We start from the raw sequence: 24,857 nt of genomic DNA, 5'->3' as shown, positions 1-24,857 counted from the left end.
TTCTATGTATGACTCTCTCTCCCTCCCTCTCTCCCTCTCTCTCTCTCTCTCTCTCTCTAAATAGTAAAAGGTTTCTATAAATAGTCTATATTTCTGGCTGTCCTGACATTTGAGATGGGATGACTGTACACGAGAGCTGGTGATCAAAAATAGGTGAGAGGGTTGGAGGCTTTAGCCAGGAAGATGTGTTAAAGGAGTGTGTGTGTGTGTCCCCTTTTACCTGTGTATGAGTGGCTCTTTACTCTTATACTTGTTTCAGCCATTTGACTGCGGCCATGCTGGAGCACCGCCTTTAGTCGAGCAAATCGACCCCCAGGACTTATTCTTTGGAAGCCCAGTATTTATTCTATCGGTTGTCTTTTGCCGAACTGCTAAGTTACGGGGACGTAAACACAACACCATCGGTTGTCAAGTGATGGTGGGGGAACAAACACACACACATATATATTATATGTATATATATACATATATACGACGGGTTCTTTCAGTTTCCGTTCTACCAAATCCACTCACAAGGCTTTGGTCGGCCCGAGGCTATAGTAGAAGACACTTGCCCAAGGTGCCATGCAGGGGGACTGAACCCAGAACCTTGTGGTTGGTAAGCAAGCAACTTACCACACAGCCACTCCTGCGCCTATATATATATATATATATCTATATATATATATATATATATATCTATATATATATATATATGTCTATATAATATATATATATATACTCCTGCGCCTATATATATATATACATACACACACACACACACATACATATATATGACGGGCTTCTTTCAGTTTCCGTCTACCAAATCCACTGACAAGGCTTTGGTCATCCCGAGGCTATAGTAGAAGACACTTGCCCTAGGTGCCACGCAGGGGGACTGAACCCAGGACCATGTGGTTCGTAAGCAAGCTACTTACCACACAGCCACTCCTACTGTCTGCGGTGGTTGTGTAAAATTATGAAAATTGCTCTTCTTGCTTCTTAAGTACTTGGGTTGGGGCAGTAGTTGCTGCTAAGCATTTTGTCTGGCATGCTGACAATTTTGCCAGCTCACTGCCTTATTACTTCCGCCTTAGCAAAGGCAGAGGTATTGTTTTCAGCCACGTTTGTTTGTCCATGGACAAGATACCCCAATAACCACTGGATAGATTCAGATAAAACTTTCAGGGATGTTTGGCCTCGTGACTGGCACGAACTGATGAGATTTTGGAATCGATCTGGTACCAGACAAGGATTCTGGATTATTTCTCCTGTTTTTTTTTTTACTTAATTTTTGAGAGCTGTCCGGTTCATTTTTAGAATTCTCATTTGTGAAAGCAGTTGGGTTTATTTCAGATATTCTATTTTAAAAATCATCTCTGACTAATCGTTGAGAGGACGTTGGTGTTGCCTTGGCGGAGGTTTGCGCTGTCTGAGTGCTCTTATTATTATTATTATTATTATTATTATTATTATTATTATTATTATTATTTTTATTATTATTCTATGTTTGACTTTTGCTTTGTATTTGCACAAGTTGGCTCCAGGTCTCACCCAGAGACCTCAAAAGACAACAAGTAGGAAGTTCATGTTGATGTTATGCCTAGGGTGCCATAGATTTGGTTTTGTACTTAGTGTTGTACTAGTGAATGTCTAAAAAAAACCATACGAAAATTATGTTTGTTTTAAAACTTGAGATTACATAGAAAGTATTTTGCGTAGGATATGAGCAGTTCCCATGAGCACTATCTTTTGAAATTCTGCAATTTTTGGTTTTCCTGGTATCTGAGCTAGGTAGCAATCAGCCCCTTTTGCTATCATTCCCAGGGCACCTATGACAACAGGTATTGTTTTAGTCTTCAGGTTCCACATTTTGCTGATTTTTATTTCCAGATCTTTATATTTGCTCAGTTTTTGGTAGGTCATTATTATTATTATTGTTAACTATTTTCTTTGTTAATTATAATACTGTGTGTATTAATTCTATATTTTATTTTATTTTTTTTATTTTATCTAGTTTCAGCTCACGAGCTGTGGCCATGCTGGGGCACCGCCATATGTTCTAATATGGAAACAATCTTCAATTGTGCATGCACCATATATGGAAAGTGCCTTTTAAATAAGATAACTTTAGAAAGTGTTGGGAAGGGCATTCTGATATCTAGTGAAGGGGTGCATGGCCCCATAAAGATTATAAACCCCTGCGCCAACACATTCATATTTTGTTAACAATTGTTGTTGTATTAATGAAAACTGTTCCCTCTTGTTTTGTCCTCTCTCTCTCTCTCATTTATTTTTTTTCCTCTCTTTTTTCAGGTTGGTAAAGCCAGAGCCCTGTACAATCTGGGCAATGTCTATCACACGAAGGGCAAACATTCAGGTCGCAATGGACAACAAGATCCTGGTGAGTTCCCACCAGAAGTCAGAGAAACCCTCCAAAAAGCCGCTGATTACTATGAGTAAGGATTTACCTATTTACTAATTATAACACTGTTAATTGTTATAACGTTGTGTTTGTTAATTATAACACAGGGTACAGATAGGGGTGTGGCTGTGGTTAAGAAGCTTGCTTCTCAACCATGTGGTTTTGGGGTTCGGTCCCACTGCAGAACCCCTTGGGTAAGGGTCATTTACTGTAGCCATGGGCTGACCAAAGTCTTGTGAGTGGATTTGGTAGGGAGAAGCTGAAAGAAGCCCATCATATATCTATCTATCTATATATATATATATATATATATATATATATATATATATATATACCAATAAGGACTGAACACGAAAAGTGGACAGTCAACATGCTAGATATAGACGTCAAATCGCCATTCTCCACAAAAAGTTTATGTTCTCAGATCAAACTCAACACAAAACCAAAGCAATAAACAAGTGAAATATACGAAATAAATATTTACCCATGTACTAATTTAGTTTCGGCTGTTATTTTCCGCAAGGAAAAGTGCAGCCATCATCAGCATTGATAAATATTGATAAATTGATAAATATCAATTTCTACCCTAAATTTAATTTTATATAAAAATATATATATATATATATATATATATATATATATATATATATAGGCGCAGGAGTGGCTGTGTGGTAAGTAGCTTGCTTACCAACCACATGGTTCCGGGTTCAGTCCCACTGCATGGCACCTTGGGCAAGTGTCTTCTACTATAGCCTCAGGCCGACCAAAGCCTTGTGAGTGGATTTGGTAGAAGGAAACTGAAAGAAGCCTGTCGTATATATATATATATATGTGTGTGTCTGTGTTTGTCCCCACCAACATTGCTTGACAACCGATGGTGGGGGTGTTTACGTCCCCGTAACTTAGCGGTTCGGTAAAAGTGACCGATAGAATAAGTACTAGGCTTACAAAGAATAAGTCCTGGGGTCAATTTGATCAACTAAAGGTGGATATCCAGCATGGCCACAGTCAAATGATTGAAACAAGTAAAAGAGTATACATTTAAAAGGGATGACCTGTAAGTGGACATCTATTATGCTAGAAGGAGATCTGCTGTGGATGTCCACGTACAGATCATCCCTTTTATATGTATGTAATATAATTTTTTCTGAAACTTCAGATTTTTAAACATGCTAGACCACTGGTTTTAAATTGATATTAATCAAATTAATATTCAACGTCTTTTGTGGTTACTTGACCTGCTAAAAATAGCAGCCAAATTTCCTGAAACTTTACCGTACCATCTTAGAATTGATGTCAAGACAAGAAGACAATAACACATGCACACACACACACATATATATATATGACAGGCTTCTTTAGTTTCCATCTATCAAATCCACTCAAAAGGCTTTGGTCAACCCAGTGCTATAGGAGAAAACACTTGCCAAAGGTTTCATGCAGTGGGACTGAACCTGGAACCATTTGGTTGAGAAGCGAGTTGCTTACCACCTGTGCAATAATAAAGTAACTCCTGGATAGATCAAGTTCTCCCTCCCACTCTACCCCCAAATGTTGGGGTCCTGCAATGCATTAACAGGGAGTTAGTATTCACTGATTCCTGCAAATTCAAATCAATTCAAGAGGAAGAGCGTCTTTTGTAGTCACTTGACCAGCTGAAAATAGCAGCCAAATTTCCTGAAACTTTACCATACCATCTTAGAATTGAACGCAGTGGTGTAAGGGACCTGAACTCTTTCAACATGTCCCTTAGTGGCTGACGATATGTGCATCTCTGATCATGAGCAGAAGTAGTGGAGGAGCATCACAGCCATGTGTTGAGAGGGATTCTTTGGGGTTTGGAAACATGGGTGTTTCGTTCAACATCCTTAAACAACCCTTATTCAGGGACCTTTTGAGTGGGATGGGTTACTCGATCAGAAGAAAATTCCAACTGGGCCCCACCTGCAAGGTCATGTGCTGTTTATCTTGATATGAGATCACCATGTCGTGCACATATGGTTGTGATGCATGTGCCTAGTTTACCCTTATAAGAGGGGTAGTCATGATGGGTATACTGGGCTTCGAATATTTTACCCCATAGTCACTTTGATGGTATGCACTGCTCTCTCACTCAATAATAATAATAATAATAATTTTTTTTTTTATCACTGGTTGGAGAGTCTCTGATCATCGTTTCTGACCTGAAGGGAATCATTATCATCATTGACACAAACATGTACAAAACAATCATTTTTTCCAACTTCTTCATGCTTTGTTCTTTTGTTGTGTGTGTGTGTGTGTGTGTGTGTGTGTGAGAAAGTGAAAGTGGAATTGAGGCATCTGAGGCTGGTCGTAACGAAGTAGGAGGTTGTCTTGTTATTGTTGTTTGAATAAAGAAAGGTCGGCTGTTCTGTTGTTTCCAGCTGCTGGTCAAGACGAGACCTGGTCTGACCAGATTCACAGCAAAAAATACCTGATTTGTTGTAGGTTGTGTTCCGAGTTAATTTTAGTAAGCCGGCCACCCATTTTGTGGTGTTTGCTGGCAAAGATTTGATGGAATATTTCCAGTTACATCTCTTTCACCAAACTTTGTGACCTTGGACCACTATGAGAAATTGTGAGGGCTCATTCTGAGTTCAAATCCTGCCTCGGTCAACTTTGCCTATCTTCCCTCTGGAGGGTCATTAAAATAAATTAGCAGTCAATTAACACTACCCCTCTTTTTGCCCCTAAAGAATTCCAGGCCTTCTTCCAGTGATAAAAAAATTATTATTATTATTGAGTGAGAGAGCAGTTCATGCCATCAAAGTGACACTGGGGTAAAATATACGAAGCCCAGTATACCCATCATGACTACCTGTCTGATAAGGGTACACCAGGCACATGCATCACAACCATATGTGCGCGACATGGTGATCTCATATCAAGATAAACAGTACATGACCTTGCATGTGGGGCCCAGTTAGAATTTTCATCTGGTCAAGTAACCCATCCTGCTCAAAAAGTTCATGAATAAAGGTTGTTTAAGGATGATGAAAAAGACACCCATGTTTCCTGAGGTGAATTATTCAAACCCCAAAGAATTCCTTTCAACACATGGCTATGATACTCCCCCACTACTTCTGCTCATGATCAGAGATGCACATATCATCAGCCACCAAGGGACATGCTCAACTGGTTAAGGCCAAACAACTGACAAGCAAATCTGTGGTATTGAGCAGAATATTTGCTGTAGGCCATCTTTTATACCAAGACAAAACGATGTACATGATAACACTTCCAATCAGTTAAGATCAGAATCCATGAGAGCCACTGCCTGGTACTGCATCAGGGCATTATTATTATTTTTATTATTATTATTATTATTATTGAGTGAGAGAGCAGAGCATGCCATCAAAGTGACACTGGGGTATAAATTTACAAAGCTTAATATATCCATCATGACTACCCGTCTGATAAGGGTACACCAGGCACATGCATCACAACCATATGTGCGCAACATGGTGATCTCATATCAAGATAAACAGCGCATGACCTTGTAGGTGGGGCCCAGTTAGGATTTTCTTCTGGTCAAGTAACTCATCCCACTCAAAAGGCCTATGAATAAAGGTTGTTTAAGGATGAAGAATGATACACCTGTTTCCAGAGATGAATTATTCAAACCCCAAAGAATCCTTCTCAACACATGGCTATGATGCTCCCCCACTACTTCTGCTCGTGATCAGAGATGCACATATCGTCAGCCACTAAGGGACATGCTCAACTGGTTAAGGTCAAACAACTGACAAGCAAATCTGTGGTATTGAGCAGAATATTTGCTGTAGCCCATCTTTTATACCAAGACAAAACAATGTACATGGTAACACTTCCAATCAGTTAAGATCAGAAGCCATGAGAGCCACTGCCTGGTACTGCATCAGGGAATTTATTATTATTATTATCATTATTAGCATTACTGAGTGAGAGATCCACACACACCATCAAAGTGACACTGGGGTATAAATTTACAAAGCTTAATATACCCATCATGACTACCCGTCTGATAAAGGTATATCAGACATGTACATCACAGCCATATGTGGAACCCTCATATGACAATGAGGGTTCCAGTTGATCCAATCAACAGAACAGCCTCCTTGTGAAACTTTCAGGGATGTTTGGCCTCGTGACTGGCACGAACTGATGAGATTTTGGAATCGATCTGGTACCAGACAAGGATTCTGGATTATTTCTCCTGTTTGTTTTTACTTAATTTTTGAGAGCTGTCAGGTTCATTTTTAGAATTCTCATTTGTGAGAGCAGTCAAGTTTATTTCAGATATTCTATTTTAAAAATCTTCTCTGGTTAATCATTGAGAGGACGTTGGTGTTGCCTTGGCAGAGATTTATGCTCTCTGAGTGCTCTTGTTGTTATTATTATCATTGAGTGAGAGAGCAGTGCATGCCTTGAGAGTGACACTCGGGTTATTATTATTATTATTATTATTATTATTTAAATTTTTTTTATTATTATTTTTATTATTATTTTTTTTATTATTATCATCATCATCATTATTATCATCATCATCATCATTATTATCATTATCATTATTATTATTATTATTATCATCATCATTATGATTATTATTATTATCCTTATTATCATCATCATCATCATCATCATCATATCATCATCATCATCATTATTATTATTATTATTATTAGGGTACTGACTGTCAGAATCATTAGTACACCAGACAAAATGCTTAGCAGTATTTCATCTATCTTTATGTTCTGAGTTCAAATGCCGCCGAGGTCAACTTTGCCTTTCATCCTTCCAGGTTTAATAAAATAAGTACCAGTTGAGCACTGGGGTTGATGTAATCGACTTATCCCTTCCCCTGAACTTGCTGCCCTTGTGGCAGAATTTGAAATCATTATTATTATTATTATTACTACTACTACAGTAACCCTAATCTATTCTGTCAGCTGATTGCAGTGGCTAGCAGAATTGGTGGAGCAACAAAAACAATGTCTTGTGATATTTATTTCAATCACTATGTTCTGAGTTCAAATCCTACCATACTCTTTTACTTGTTTCAGTCATTTGACTGTGGCCATGCTGGAGCACCGCCTTTAGTCGAGCAAATCGACCCCGAGACTTATTCTTTGTAAGCCTAGTACTTATTCTATCAGTCTCTTTTGCCGAACCGCTAAGTTACAGGGTACGCAAACACACCACCATCGGTTGTCAAGTGATGTTGGGGGGACAAACACAGACACACAAACACATATATATATACATATATACGACGGGCTTCTTTCAGTTTCCGTCTACCAAATCCACTCACAAGGCTTTGGCTGGCCCGAGGCTATAGTAGAAGACACTTGCCCAAGGTGCCACGCAGTGGGACTGAACCCAGAACCATGTGGTTGGTAAGCAAGCTACTTACCACACAGCCACTCCTACACCTATAGTCGATATTTGCTTTTCATATTTTTCAGAATTTGATAAAATAAATAAATAGGCGCAGGAGTGGCTGTGTGGTAAGTAGTTTACTAACCAACCACATGGTTCCGGGTTCAGTCCCACTGCGTGGCATCTTGGGCAAGTGTCTTCAGCTATAGCCCCGGGCCAACCAATGCCTTGTGAGTGGATTTGGTAGACGGAAACTGAAAGAAGCCTGTCGTATATATGTATATATATATATATATGTGTGTATGTTTGTGTGTCTATGTTTTTCCCCCTAGCATTGCTTGACAACCGATGGTGGTGTATTTATGTCCCCGTTACTTAGCGGTTCGGCAAAAGAGACCGATAGAATAAGTACTGGGCTTACAAAGAATAAGTCTCGGGGTCGATTTGCTCGACTAAAGGCGGTGCTCCAGCATGGCCGCAGTCAAATGACTGAAACGAGTAAAAGAGTAAGAGTAAATAGCAGTCAGCCGTTATCAGTTTGATCCTAATCACCTTTGCTCATTTTTCCGAACTTGCGGGGACCACTGGGCCACCATCAGAAACCATCAATGTTCACACACCACCTTCCTGTCATCCCACTTATCAACCCACCCCTAATTAAGTTCTGTTTTTACCCGTTTTCTTTGTTGGTTTGATTCATTGCTCAAGTGTGAAGTCTAGTGTTGAAAATATATTCTTTGATTGCCTCTCTACCCACGCCCACCCTCTTACACACACACACACACCAACTCAGTCTTAGATGTTGTGTAAGAATCTCTGGACTCCTGTCATCTGTTTAACATTTTCATTGTCTCTCGCCCTCTCCGCGGTCGTTGGTTAAAGTTGTACAAGGACCTGGTCAAGTGGCTGTAGACCACTAGACGACTCTTACAAACACATCTTGTCATAAACTTGCTGTGATAAGCTGCGACAACATTGTGTTGGAAATGCTTAAACGTTCTCCACCTATCAGCCTCTGCATCTCTCCGTCTATCTCTCCAATGTGTATTTATCTAATTACCACTCCTTTGCCTATCTATCTGTCTATCTGTCTATCTATCTATCTAGCTAGCTAGCTAATTATCTCTCCATCTAGCTATCTATTTATCTATCTATGTATCTCTCCATCTATCTATCTATCTATCTATCTATTTATCTATCCATCTATCTATCTATCTATCTCTCCATCTATCTATCTATCTATCCATCCATCCATCTACCTATCTATCTATCTGTCTCTGTCTATCTATCTATCCATCCATCTACCTATCTATCTATCCATCCATCTACCTATCTATCTATCTATTTATCTGTCTGCCTCCTGTCTGTCTGTCTATCTATTTATCTCTGTCTGTCTATCTATCTATCTGTCTGTCTATCTCTCTGTCTGTCTGTCTATCCATATATCTATCTATCTATCTATCTATCTATCTATCTATCATGCTTGCTTGATCTTTCTATCTCTCTCTCTCTCTCTCTCTCTCTCTCACACACACACACACACAGACAGTTTGTATCTAACTAATGCTTGGCCTCTATCATTCGTGTGTTTACCTTTTGTCTACCCATCCACATATGTGTTTATCTCTCTATCTATTTATCTACCCGCCAAGTATCTACCTATGTATCTCTTATCCTCTCTCTCTTTGCTTGTCTGTATATTTATTTATCCATCAAACTATTTATTTGTCCATCCATCCCTCCATCTCTCTAACTATCCACATATGTATACGTCTCTTTCTCTCTTGTCTCTCTCTCTCTCTCTCTCTCTCTTTTACTTGTTTCAGTCATTTGACTGCGGCCATGCTGGAGCACCGCCTTTAGTCGAGCAAATCAACCCCGGGACTTATTCTTTTGTAAGCCCAGTACTTATTCTATCGGTCTCTTTTGCCGAACCGCTAAGTAACGGGGAGATAAACACACCAGCATTGGTTGTCAAGCAATGCTAGGGGGACAAACACAGACACACAAACATATACACATATATACGACAGGCTTCTTTCAGTTTCCGTCTACCAAATCCACTCACAAGGCATTGGTCGGCCTGGGGCTATAGCAGAAGACACTTGCCCAAGATGCCACGAAGTGGGACTGAACCCGGAACCTTGTGGTTGGTTAGCAAGCTACTTACCACACAGCCACTCCTGCGCCTATATATAAATTTATCCATTCATCCATTCTAGCAGTCTACCTGTCACTTTGTCTATCCATTTACCCACTTCACTTTCTTGTAGTCATAGAATTAACTGTGATGCTGGTAGAAGTGTTTGGCTCATTCATATAAATTCTTGCTAATACTCTTCCAATCCTCCAGCTATCTATCTGTCTTTATATCTATTTAGCCATCCAGGTATTTGTCTCTCGTTACCAGCGTCGCCTTACTGGCACTTGTGCCCGTGCTAGTAGGGTGCTAAGAGCACCATCCGAGTGTGATCGTTGCCAGAGTGGCTAACTGGCTTCCATGCTGGTGGCACGTAAAAGGCACCATTTGAGCGTGATTGTTACCAGCGTCACCTTACTGGTACCTGTGCCGGTGGCATGTGTAAAAAGATTCAAGCGAGGTTGTTGCCACTACCTAGTTCTTTACTACCCACAAGGGGCTAAACACAGAGGGGACAAACAAGGTCAGACAAATGGATTAAGTCGATTACATCGACCCCAGTGCATAACTGGTACTTTATTTATCGACCCCGAAAGGATGAAAGGCAAAGTCGACCTCGGCGGAATTTGAACTCAGAACGTAACGGTAGACAAAATACCTATTTCTTTACTACCCACCAGGGGCTAACCACAGAGGGGACAAACAAGGTCAGACAAATGGATTAAGTCGATTATATCGACCCCAGTGCATAACTGGTACTTAATTTATCGATCCCGAAAGGATGAAAGGCAAAGTCGACCTCGGCAGAATTTGAACTCAGAACGTAACGGTAGACAAAATACCACTAAGCATTTCGCCTGGCGTGCTAACGTTTCTGCCAGCTCGCCGCCTTATCGTTGCCAGTACCGCCTGCCTGGCCCCCGTGCTGGTGGCATATAAAAGCACCCACTACACTCTCGGAGTGGTTGGCATTAGGAAGGGCATCCAACTGTAGAAACTCTGCCAAATCAAGATTGGAGCCTGGTGCACCATTTAAGCGTGATCATTACCAGTGTCACCTTACTGGCACCTGTGCCGGTGGCATGTATAAAAAGATTCGAGCAAGGTCGTTGCCAGGACCACCTGACTGGCCCCCGTGCCAGTGGCATGCAAAAAGCACCCACTACACTCTCGGAGTGGTTGGCGTTAGGAAGGGCATCCAGCTGTAGAAACCCTGCCGGATCAAGATTGGAGCCTGGTGCAGCCATCTGGTTTGCTAGCCCTCAGTCAAAATCGTCCAACCCATGCTAGCATGGAAAGCGGACGTTAAACGATGATGATGATGAAGATGATGATTAATCCATCCATCCATATCTGTCTGTCAGTAATTCTGTATGTCTATAAATTTAACCATTCATCTATCCATCAGTCTCTGTATCCATCCATCCATCCATCCTTCCTCATTGATTTCTCTATATCTATCTGTCTTTCTCTCCGTCCATCCCTCTATATTTATCTCTCTCTCCATTTATTCATTTATCACTCACCTGCTTACCCGCTACCCCCCTTATTACTGACATCATTGAAACATGGACCGGTTGCATTTTACCATGTCTCCAGCAAAACTAAAAGAGTTGTTTCTAACTTGTTGCTTCTGTTTGTTATTTATGATAATTTAAAAATTGTATTTTATAACTAGCAGTATCGCCAGGCGTTGCTCGGGTTTGTTTCGACCCTTTAGAATTGGAATTTTTGAAAAGTAAAAATTTTGCATTATGTAGCTTGTTATTCTCTTTAAATGAACATTTTTCCAGTTGAAATACACCGAAAAATGGCGACACAGCAGTCAAAAAATCATAAAAAATAGGGATTTTCATAGAAAATAAGCACCTTTTTGATGTAAATAATTTTTGGTCTTATCATGGTCCGATTTTAATTTTTTCTTCTATGGAATGAAGAGTAAGCCTTCTTCTATCATACTCTCAATTTTGGTCAACTTGTGCCGCAAGGTCTCGGAGGAGATAGTGTTAGTTGAAGGCTACCAAACCTGCCACTGCCCGGCGTTGCTCGGGTTTGTTTCAACCCTTTAGAATTGGAATTTTTGAAAAGTAAAAATTTTGCATTATGTAGCTTGTTATTCTCTCTAAGTGAACATTTTTCTGGTTGAAATACACTGAAAAATGGCGACACAGCAGTCAAAAAATTGTTTAAAAAATAGGGATTTTCATAGAAAAAAAGCACCTTTTTGATGTAAATAATTTTTGGTCTTAACATGGTCCGATTTGAATTTTTTCTTCTACAGAAGGAAGAGCAAGCCTTCTTCTATGGAATGAAGAGTAAGCCTTCTTCTATCATACTCTCAATTTTGGTCAACTTTCACTGCAGGGTCTCGGAGGAGATAGTGTTAGTTGAAGGCTACCAAACCTGCCACACACAGACAACTTCAGCTTTATATATATAGATTTATGAAAAAACTTCTCTTGAAAGAATCATCTTTCAGACATAGGAGTGGCTGTGTGGTAAGTAGCTTGTTTACCAACCACACGGTTCCGGGTTCAGTCTCACTGTGTGGCACCTTGGGCAAGTGTCTTCTGCTATAGCCTCGGGCCGACAAAAGCCATGTGAGTGAATTTGGTAGACGGAAACTGGAAGAAGCCCGTCGTATATATGTATATATATGTATGCGTGTGTGTGTTTGTGTGTCTGTGTTTGTCCCCCTAGCATTGCTTGACAACCGATGCTGGTGTGTTTACGTCCCCATTACTTAGCGGTTCGGCAAAAAGACCGATAGAATAAGTACTGGGCTTACAAAGAATAAGTCCCGGGGTCGATTTGCTCGACTAAAGGCAGTGCTCCAGCATGGCCGCAGTCAAATGACTGAAACAAGTAAAAGAGAAAAAGAGAGAGTATCTCCCTTTGGCACTCTAGTGTCACATTCCTTTATGCTGCCAGTTAACCCATAAATGACATAGATATATATATATATCAACAAATTGAGATACTTGTTTTATGATCAAATCATTAAATTGTAATTATATTCTTCATTGTTTTTTACCTTCAGACAAAACCTCGAAATTGTTCAAGAACTGGCTGATATGGCATCGGTGGGACGAGCTTGTGGCAATCTTGGCAACACCTACTACTTGTTGGGGGATTTCAAAAAGGCCATCCACTACCATGAACGGGTAAATTTATCCTCTACCATTTTACTTGTACTCTTTTCGCAACCCTCAGCAGTCCAAGGGGCTGGAATTTAATTGCATTTTCCATTGTACTCTTTCACAGATAGATTTGAACTTATAATAATAATAATAATAATAATAATAATAATAAACATTGTGTACAGTGCTCAGGTGCACTACAACTCATCTAAAGTGCATATATAATCAGGTGTAGTTTCGACGGATTTCGGAAAGCATGAGGGCCCAGTCAACAACTGACGCAGGCAGTTTATTCCATGCTTCAGCAACTCTGAGCGTGAAGAAATGTTTCCGAAAGTCATGGGAGCTGTGTTGTTTTCTGACTTTGTAGGCATGTCCACATGTGTTGGACACATGGAGATCAAAAAGGTGTTCAGTGTTGTTATTGGTGAGGTGGTTGACAACTTTGTGGGTGTCTTCACCAAGCCCGTCACCAGACGCCGGAGCTTCAGTGAATCCATGCCCAGGGAAGTGACATAAAATAAGATAAAAACTTCAATCCCAATTACACACCTGAAATAGCCAACCCGATAAAAACCAGGAACCTGCTCAAACCCAAGACAGAAATCGTGCAGAAGAGAAATAAAATTCTGCATCAAAAAGCGAAACAAGGAAATAAGAAAAGAATATAAAGGACTAGCAGCATAGCCCGGCGTTGCCCGGGTATGTAAGAGACCCTAGTAGGCAACGACTAATCCCAATCTAGTCCTTTCCCTCTAGGGAACGAAGGCGCATGTGTAGGTTGCAATGTCTTCTCTTCACTCGAATACTTCTGTGTATACGATGTGAGTTAAAAAGGTCGAGTTGCGTCCCCTAGACAGTCTGTGGTTTGTGTTTCTGATTCTTGACCCCATGTCGAATTTATCGATTTTTTTTCAGAACTGGGGGAACTTTTCAAAATTTTCGCTGCGTTAGTTTTGAATTATGACATTGGGCTATGTGTGTGTCAAGTTTCATCAGAATCGGTTGAAAGCCATGGTCAGGGTGAGGGTACAACCTGACAGACACGCAGACAGACAAACTGCCGTTTATATATAGAGAGATAGAAAAATATTGATAGAGTATTGATGTTGTTTTCTTTCCAGTGTATTCGCCCCTGTGCTGTTCTATTCTTTCACCTATGTTACGTGTCATTTCGCCTATATAAGTTACAACTGTCTTTTTATATTGTTCAGTGCAGCTCATGATATATAATGTTGCTAAGTTTTACAGGCGCAGGAGTGGCTGTGTGGTAAGTAGTTTGCTTACCAACCACATGGTTCCGGGTTCAGACCTACTGCGTGGCACCTTGGCCAACCAAAGCCTTGTGAGTGGATTTGGTAGACGGAAACTGTCTATATATATATATATGTGTGTGTGTGTGTGTATGTATATGTGTATATATTCTTTTACTTGTTTCAATCATTTGACTGCGGCCATGCTGGAGCACCGCCTTTAATCGAGCAACTTGACCCAAGGACTTATTCTTTTGTAAGCCCAAGTACTTATTCTATCGGTCTTTTTGCTGAACTGCTCAGTAACGGGGGACAAAACACACCAGCATCGGTTGTCCAGCAATGCTAGGGGGACAAGCACAGACACACAAACACACACACATACATTATATATATATATATATATATATATATATATATATATTATATATATATAAGATATATTATATATCACAACATATACATATATACGACGGTCTTCTTTCAGTTTCTGTCAACCCAATCCACTCACAAGGCTTTGGTCGGCCGAGGCTATAGTAGAAGACACTTGCCCAAGGTGCCACGCAGTGGGACTGAACCCGGAACCATGTGGTTGGTAAACAAGCTACTTACCACACAGCCACTCCTGCTATATACACAAACACACACACACACACACATATATATATATATACATACACACACACACACATATATATATATATACATACACACACACACACACATATATATATATATAGTTATGTAGGTGGGGTAAAATCGCAGCTGTTTCCTCTTGAAGTACATTTACTTTATTCGATTATTACAATCCAGTATGTTCGTTGCTGTTGTGAGTCACATTAGGGTTGAGAATCCTGGAAATATTGTTTGCAGAGTTATTGTGTAACAAGGTTAGAAGCTGGAAAATTTATCAGCTTCATGTATTTACCATTACACATGTTTCGTTTCCTAATAGGAATTACAAAGCTGCCGTACATGTCAGATAAACATGTGACAAACTTCTAATAGGAAATTCCTTACACTTGGCAATTGGAGAGTTAGTCGTAAATATGTGGAGGATATTCATACTTTTTCTTTTTTTTTTATGCGCCCTTTTCAAGCCTAGCCAGGCTCATGGGCCCGGTTTCCTGGTTTCTGTGACATATGTGTTCCCCTCCTAGTTGGACAGGCAGTCCATCGCAGCATTACTCAAGAAACAAGAAGAAAGAGTAATAGATAGTTGGAGGTGAAAGAGTACAACAGGGGTTGCCACCACCCCCTGCTGGAGCCTCATGGAGCTTTTTAGGTGTTTTCGCTCAATAAACACACACAACGCCCGGTCTGGGAATTGAAACCGATCCTCCAACTGTGAGTCCGCTGCCCTAACCACTGGGCCATTGTGCCTCACTTTTCATTCTAATGACAAAGTTAATTATTAATAGTTAATCCTGGTCACGGCAGCGCAGTATAATTTTTTCAGTGGTGGTGCCCCAGCATGGCCGCAGCCTTCGAGCTAAAACATTTTTAAGGATTTAAGTAACCTGGAAAATAATTGTCTTATCAAATTCCAAATTTATTTTACTTGAATTTTTCTCCAAATTTTTTTTTTCTTTCTGTTTTATTTTAAACTTTTGTTATTGTTTTTTTGCAGAGATTAGCAATTGCTAAAGAATTTGGTGATCGATCTGCTGAGCGAAGAGCTTACACTAACTTGGGTAATGCATACATTTTTCTGGGCGAATTCGAAAATGCTGCTGAACATTATCAGTAAGTGGACCCTCAAACTTTTCTGCTATTTTAGTGGCCCTTAACCCTTTAGCGTTCATATTATTCAATCAAACATAATGCCTATTGATTCCCGTTGATTTGAATTAATCGTGCATTATCTCATATCTTCAAGATCTTGATGGTGTAATTACTTAATGTAGAATAACATTGTAGGGTAGGTGTGAGGGCCTGGATCTGGTCAGTTTGAACATAAAACAGATTAACTATTTTAGCTAGATATGGCCGGTTTAAACACTAAAGGGTTAATCTATCCGTTCTCTTAACAACAAGTGTATTCTCTCCTACAACACCCTGTTTTGTCCTAAAGAATTAGGACAACCAGTAATTACCAGTTAACTCCCTTGGATGTAGATTTTTGTGGCTAAAGAGTTGATTGTTAATATGTCTTCGGGGTCGGATGAATGGCTTGCTATCAATGCCACTGATCCCTCTGCTATGTCATGTATATTCTATAAATATTCTAGTGGCTGTGTGGTAAGTAGCTTGCTTACCAACCACATGGTTCCGGGTTCAGTCCCACTGTGTGGCACCTTGGGCAAGTGTCTTCTACTATAGCCTCAGGCCGACCAAAGCCTTATGAGTGGATTTGGTAGACGGAAACTGAAAGAAGCCCGTCGTATATATGTATGTGTATGTGTATATATTTATGTGTCTGTGTTTGTCCCCCCAACATTGCTTGACAACCGATGCTGGTGTCTTTACGTCCCCGTAACTTAGCGGTTCGGCAAAAGAGACTGATAGAATAAGTACTAGGCTTACAAAGAATAAGTCCTGGGGTCGATTTGCTCGACTAAAAAAGGTGGTGCTCCAGCATGGCCACAGTCAATTGACTGAAACAAGTAAAAGAGTAAGGCAGCGAGCTGGTAGAACCGTTAGCACGCCGGGCGAAATGCGTAGCCGTATTTCGTCTGCCGCTACATTCTGAGTTCAAATTCCGCCGAGGTCGAACAGGTATGGGTAAGTGATAGGATGATCATCCCATCTGTAGAAAATCTGCCTCGAATGAACACCATTTGACCCATGTGATGGTGGACATTAGAGGAGGAGGAGGATGATGGTGAATTCAGTGGCCAAAATGTTCAGTTGAGTGGATATTGGAAATCTTTATATATAAAAGAGAGGTTGTGTGCTGTCTGTCTCCTACGATTTAGATTCCTAACTACTCCCACATTTTGCGGTGCAGTTTAACCAAAACCGGGTATCTTATAGTCGTGATTCATATCGAGCCCTTCTGGGTATTAGCGCACGTCTACAATGAGTCTACGATTTAAAAAAAAATTTACCATCAATTTTTCCCATTTTTAATGCATTTTTGGCATATATAAGGGAAGTAACCTTCTAAAAATTTATTGTTAAATCTCAGAACGTAAGAAGATACAGTAACCCCCCCCCCCCTTTGTGGTTAGCCATATTGAGATGGCTATTATACTTTACATCTCTAAAAATGCTTATATAGTTATTTCCCTTACAAACCTGAGCAACGCCGAGTGATACTGCTAGTATATATATATATATATATATATATATATCTTTATATATAAAAATGAGGTTGTGTGTCTGTCTCCTATGATTTAGATTCCTAACTACTCCCACATTTTGCGGTGCAGTTTAACCCAAACCGGGTATCTTATAGTCGTGATTCATATCGAGCCCTTCTGGGTATTAGCGCACGTCTACGATGAGTCTACGATTTAAAAAAATATTTACCATCAATTTTTCCCATTTTTAATGTATTTTTTTGCTATTTTTGCTATAACTCTCTAAAAATGCTTTATAGTTATTTCCCTTACAAACCCGAGCAACGCCGGGCGATTCTGCTAGTATTCAATATTGAAATATATTCGACACCAAAAATCACAAAGATTCACCATTTTTTGGTGACAGCACTACTGTACGTTGGCAGGATATAAACAGGAAATTTTGAATTTCGTAGAAGTGTTTCTCCTGTTTTGGCCACATTCTCGCCTCACCCCACACCTTTCCTGCTTCTCTCTAGCTCTCTCTCTCTCTCTCTCTCTCACATACATTCCTTTACTTCCTGCTACCATCACTTCCTCCGCCACACCTCCCACTTAACGAACATACCAATTAGCTTACAATGCAATTATATATTAAGCCATTGTTGCTGCTTTCGACTTCCAACATAACACCACTGCCTTCTTTTTATATTTTTTTTTTTTTTTTTGCATCTATCTCTTTCTCTCTGCCTCTCGCACTCTCTCTCCTTCTCTCTCTCTTCTTCTCCCTCTCTCTCACTCACTATGCCTCTCGCACTCTCTCTCCTTCTCTCTCTCTTCTTCTCTCTCTCTCCCTCTCTCTCTCTCTCTCCCTCACTCACTATGCCTCTCGCACTCTCTCTCACTCTCTCCCTATCTCTTTCTCTCACTCACTATGCCTCTCTCACTCTCTCCCTCTCTCTCTCTAACTCACTATGCCTCTCTCACTCTCTTTCTCCCTCTCCCTCTCTCTCTCTCACTCACTATGCCTCTCTCTTTTTCTCTCCCTCTCTCTCACTCACTATGCCTCTCTCCCCCCTCTCTCTCTCACACACACACACTTTACTGTTCTCAACTTCAAGTCCACGCTATTTTGTTGTCATTTTGTCACCAAACTATATCACAACCGGTATCAGCATCATCATCACCATCACCACCACCATCATCATCACACTGTTCCTTTGCCAATTATTGTTGTTCCTGTTGTTATTGATTCTTCTCAGCAAACGAAGACAGACAGATTTCACTAATGAGACTGATGAAGATAACGTAATATTTTGATCACATGTGCGTTAGTAGAGTTCATTGTTATTGTTGTCGTTACTATAATTAGCTCTGCCTGTGCTGGCGCTGAAGACTATACCTTTGGATTGGCTCCCGCACATTCTCCCAGGAAAAATCCGTTTTTTAACTTTTAACTACATTTCGACCCCTTAAACTAATTTGTCTTTCTCTGCAAAAGGATCTCAATACACTACAATGTGTTGTTATTTAACCCCCTGTCGGGTTTGTTGAAACCAACCTGTGATCGGAAACATTCCAGCTACGACCATCCCGCCTTTTCCTTGAGCATAGGGATACCTGGAACCATTTTGTTAGTAGGATCTGTGATTTGAGGAACATTTAGCTGCTGTTTCTAGCAGGTTTCGTTACAGCATAGAGGCTTCCCTGGTTTGTAATTTGGAAGTTGCTGTGCCAACCTGTGATCGGAAACATTCCAGCAACGACCATCCCGCCTTTTCCTTGTGCATCGGGATACCTGGGACCATTTTGTTAGTAGGGTGTGTGATTTGAGGAACATTTAGCTGCTGTTTCTAGTAGGTTTAGTTACAGCATAGAGGCTTCCCTGGTTTGTAATTTGGAAATTACTGTATGTGGTGTGTGTGTGTGTCTATATCTCTGTCCCCTACCACTCTTGACAACCGGTGTGGGTGTGTTTACACCCCTGTTACTTAGCGGTTCAGCAAAAGGAGACCAATGGAATAAATACCAGGCTCAAAAAGAAACAAGTACACGGGTTGGGGGTTGATTCATTTGGCTGAAAAATTCTGGTTCATTTTTCTAAGGGGAGAAAATAAGGGTCTCCCTCCTTCCCTCTCTCTCTCTCTCACATACCCCAGTCCCCTTTCACACACAAGTAAACATCTTATCCTGGACCCACCTGGGTAAAATATTTCTTGTTACTGTGAAGAGAGCTTGTCCATGATGATGATGATGATGATGATGATGATGACGACAGTGCTGGGTTGTTTCTCTCATTAACACAAAGCCGCATTTCAACACCAGTGCAACAACATCAACAACACCACCACAATGTATATATTTTGCAAAATACTTAAAAGCTACTTCTGGTGTGTATAACCTAATTACTTTGTTCATTAACAAATTAATAATCTTTTATTTTATTTTATTTTGCTTTTGTATTCTTTTCTGCATATTTTATATATTTTTTAATTTATTGCTCGCACCTCAGGTCATCGCTTAACTATCTCTCCACTTGTTATTACATGTGTGTGTGTTTGTACTTGCATGTATACATATACGTGTCCATTTCCGTATTGTGTGTATAAATGTAAATGTATTTGTGTACATAGAGTGTGTGTCTGAGTGTATACATAAACATTGTGTATGCACATATAGACACTTATGTACATTGACTATACACATACTTGTCCGCATCGCATATTCTTGTATACGCTAGTGTATCTAGCATGAGTAATATACACTTCTGTTCATTGTATACATGTATATACACTTGCGTACTCTGTGTGTGTGTGTGTGTGTTTATATACAAGGCCATGTGTACATAAGTCACTTGCCTCTTTGGCTCTGTCTCTCTCTATATATGTGTGTGTGTATGTATGTATATGTATATATATATGTGGAGGCGCAATGGCCCAGTGGTTAGGGCAGCGGACTCGTGGTCATAGGATCGCGGTTTCGATTCCCAGACCGGGCGTTGTGAGTGTTTATTGAGCGAAAACACCTAAAGCTCCACGAGGCTCCGGCAGGGGATGGTGGTGATCCCTGCTGTACTCTTTCACCACAACTTTCTCTCGCTCTTACATCCTGTTTCTGTTGTACCTGTATTTCAAAGGGTCAGCCTTGTCACTCTCTGTGTCATGCTGAATATCCCCGAGAACTACGTTAAGGGTACACGTGTCTGTGGAGTGCTCAGCCACTTACACATTAATTTCACGAGCAGGCAGTTCCATTGATTCGGATCAACCGGAACCCTCATCGTCGTAACCAATGGAGTGCTTCCATATATATATATATATAAGTTCAGCAAAATTTAGATTCAGATGAATATGGTACTTAAGTTAGATGCACCAGAATTCTGTATGGTGTTATCCAATAAATCCATGGGGTGATTATAATCAAAATAAGCAACAAGAATATCTCCGGTAATTGGTACGATCGTTTCACGCTACATCATTTCATTAATATTGTATGTAAGTATATATATATATCAAGACCACCTTCGGTCATGAAGACCATGGGATAGCAACTATAATATATATATATATATATATATATATATATATATATATATATATATATATACACCACACACACACTCTTAAAAATTTTCAGTTTGAGTATATTTTTACCTGTGAGTTTATTCAATTTGATAAAATAATTCACCATTTCTTTTTACATTCTTTCTTGCCTCCTCCTCCCCTCCTCCTCATCATCATCAATCATCATCAACACTGTTGAAATGTTGGTGTTTAAATTGTTTCCACTGTTTTTTTTTTGTTTTGTGTGTGATGTTGAAAGTTGTTTCTGCTTTTGTTTAGCCCTAGGTCAACTTTGGTTAGAGTCCGATTCTGATCAAAGACATTCCAAACATGACGTGTCTGCGTGTTTCTTTTTTAGATAGAGGTGGGGGTGATTTGAGAGAGTTATTTGGCTGCTATTTTTATCAGATAGAGTATCCATCATGCTTGTGAGAGCAATAGATTGATAGGTGGATAGGTCTGAGAGGTTGCTGTTCCTGGGGCTTCGAACAATGTTACATAGTTCTAAAGATTAACCCTTTTGTTACCAACCCGGCCAAAACCAGCTCTGGCTCTGAGTACAAATGTCCTGTTTTCAAAAGTTTTGAATTAAAATCTTCCACCAAACCTTAGTCACAATTGATGTTCCTAACACTAGTTTAATGATAACTAAATTATTTTACTAAATTCTTTGTTATATTTAAAATTAATTGAAAGAAACACCAAACATCTCAGCAGAAATATGGTAACAAAAGGGTTTACAAATGATTAATTTCACCCTTTTGATACCAACCCGGCTGAAACTGCCTCTGGCTCTGTAGTACAAATGTCTTGTTTTCATGAAGATGATGGTCTTTTAACAAAGATGCAGGACAACACTAGTGACCACCACCACTTAACCGCATCATGTACTTGTGTGTTCAGTAATCCAACAACACAGCTCCACGTTAGCAGCCATATTCCTACCGCTCTATGTCATGCTGGTGAGACCCATACTGGAGTACGGGATTCAAACCTCTTCTTATCTCCTCAAAGACATACATCATCTCGAAAGAGTCCAGAAGCTGGCTACCCGCATGGTTCTTGGTCTCAAGCATTTGTGTTTTGAAGAAAGGCTGAAGACGCTCAACCTTTATTCTCTAGAAAAACGCAGACGCCGTGGTGATCTCATTCTCGCTCACATCATAAGCAGAAAGTGTAACCTCTCAGAGCGTCGGCTGTGGAGTCACTCCGAAAAGCTCTATCTGCGACGATTTCATCTCAATCGAAGGAGAGGGGCTTTCTCCATCCGGGTTGCGGATCCGTGGAATAAGCTGCCGGACGAGATAGTGAAGATGCCGACGACCACTCGGTTCAAAGTCTCCCTTGACCAGAAATGGCCTGAACTCTTTGCATGAACACCTTCCCCGTACATAACTCCCTGTCCCCCTACATGGCCTCACAACATCATAAGCGGAAAGTGTAACCTCTCAAAAGAGCTGTTCTTCACTCCTGCTCCAGAGCGTCGGCTGCAGGGTCACTCCGAAAGAGAAGGGCTTTCTCCGTCCGGGTTGCGGATCCGTGTGGAATAAGCTGCCGGACGAGAGATAGTAGTGAAGCATGACTGACAACCGCCTCGTTTCAAAGTCTCTCTTGACCAGAAATTACCGAACTCTTTGCATGAACACCTTCCTGTACATAACTCATGTCCCCCTACATGGCCTTACTTTTGCTTTTTGAGCCAAAAAATTAACTTAACTTAACTTATTTAATTCTTTCCTTTTTGTTTATTTCACAGTAAAACATTACAGATTGCTAAGCAGTTACTAGACAAAGCATTGGAAGCACAAGCATGCTACAGTCTGGGCAACACATATACCTTATTGCGTGATTATGAGAAGGCCATTGAATTTCACCTACGCCACCTGGAGATTGCTCAGCAGCTGGCAGACAGGGTTGGCGAGGGTCGAGCGTGCTGGAGTCTGGGCAATGCCTACACAGCTCTCGGCAACCACGAGAAAGCGCTGCAGTTTACGAGTAAACATTTGCACATCTCGAAAGAGGTAAGTTAAGAAATTTAATACATATAACCGAAGAGATGATGTTGTGGATTTCCACCTCGGCATCCAAGACTCAGAGTTTTATCTTGGTTACCGAATAATTGTGATATATTGTTTTACAGATAAATTTTCTCTATTTACATAATATTGAGGTCTCTTTCTTTTGTTATCTTACCATTTTTACCAATACATATATATATCACGTGACCGACCAGACCATCAGATGTTGCAACACATCACTGGTCAGAATGCGTTCGCATTGTTTAGCCTTCGAACGACGCCACCCCGCTGGCTAAGCGAGCAGGCCAACAGAAGAAAGTGGGAGAAAGAGTGGTGAAAGAGTACAGCAGGGATCACCACCCCCTGCCGGAGCCTCGTGGAGCTTTTAGGTGTTTTCGCTCAATAAACACACACAACGCCCGGTCTGGGAATCGAAACCGCGATCCTCCAACCGTGAGTCCGCTGCCCTAACCATTGGGCCATTGCGCCTCCACACACACACACACACACACACATATATATATATATATATATATATATGATGAAAGACATGAAATATATATCTCTATTTTATTATATTTCTAATCTAGAAACATGTTCGCAAATTACCATTAGACTTTGTTTACGTTATTTATTCCTTCTGTTTTGCATATGTGAATTACAGGGATATGTCGCATGTGGAGTCTCATTTGTAGAAAATAGAAATAAACAGTCTTTGACTGCTATTTCTAATTTTTTCGGTATGTGGCTAAGCAACCTGTTGCCTGCCTCTTTTATTTATATACAATATATATATATACTGAACTTTTATAGAAGTTCCTACCGTTAATGGTTATATTTACATGCCGAAATCTACCAGTAAATAATTGTTGGTTTTTTAAAAACGATTAAAGTTATTATTTACTCTTATTATATATATATAATGGCCTAGTGGTTAGGGCAGTGGACTCGCGGTTTCGATTCCCAGACCGGGCGTTGTGAGTGTTTATTGAGCGAAAACACCTAAAGCTCCATGAGGCTCCAGCAGGGGGTGGTGGCGATCCCTGCTGTACTCTTTCGCCACAACTTTCTCTCACTCTTTCTTCTGTTGGCCTGCTCGCTTAGCCAGTGAGGTGGCGTCATTTGAAGGCTAAAACAATGCGAAGCACATTGTGACCAGCGATGTGTAACAACATCTGATAGCCTGGTCGGTCACGGTGATATATATATATATATATTAAGCAACATCATACGTAAAAATACTGCTTTTTTTTATGGTTTTGGGTGTGTTGACTGTGTATCATATCATACAGGTGAGAAAGTGGTATTCTGAATGCAGCAGAAAGATTGGGTATTTTACCCTTGTATAACAGGAAAAAAATTGCCAGCAGACAGTCATGGGACTCGAACCTGCAACTCCCTGATAGTGGACAATTTAGCTTAATTGGTAGAGTACTCTACTCAGCCAGTATCTGGGAGGTTCCATGGTTGTCTGCTGACAACTTTTTCTATAAGGGTAAAATACCCAATCTTTCAGCTGTTTCCACAGCTATACTGCATTTAAAGGAGGCGGTCATAGGATCGCGGTTTCGATTCCCAGACCGGGCGTTGTGAGTGTTTATTGAGCGAAAACACCTAAAGCTCCACGAGGCTCTGGCAGGGGATGGTGGTGATCCCTGCTGTACTCTTTCACCACAACTTTCTCTCACTCTTACTTCCTGTTTCTGTTATACCTGTATTTCAAGGGGCCGGCCTTG

At 40.4% G+C, this 24,857-nt stretch overlaps 1 protein-coding gene across 1 annotated transcript in view; it reads left to right on the top strand.

The window, feature by feature from the left end:
- Positions 1-24,857, top strand: part of LOC115225656 (G-protein-signaling modulator 2) — a 116,869-nt gene that overhangs the window by 75,543 nt on the left and 16,469 nt on the right. The window contains exons 3-6 of the mRNA XM_029796572.2: positions 2,296-2,438; positions 12,964-13,087; positions 15,947-16,062; positions 22,860-23,124. Of these exons, the coding sequence (XP_029652432.1) occupies positions 2,296-2,438; positions 12,964-13,087; positions 15,947-16,062; positions 22,860-23,124 (648 nt within the window). The remainder of the gene's footprint in view (positions 1-2,295; positions 2,439-12,963; positions 13,088-15,946; positions 16,063-22,859; positions 23,125-24,857) is intronic.

This window comes from Octopus sinensis, linkage group LG28, assembly GCF_006345805.1.
Source record: "Octopus sinensis linkage group LG28, ASM634580v1, whole genome shotgun sequence".
Lineage (NCBI taxonomy): Eukaryota > Metazoa > Mollusca > Cephalopoda > Octopoda > Octopodidae > Octopus > Octopus sinensis.
Note: the sequence above shows the minus strand (reverse complement) of the source record. Positions and strands in the feature narration are given on the sequence as shown.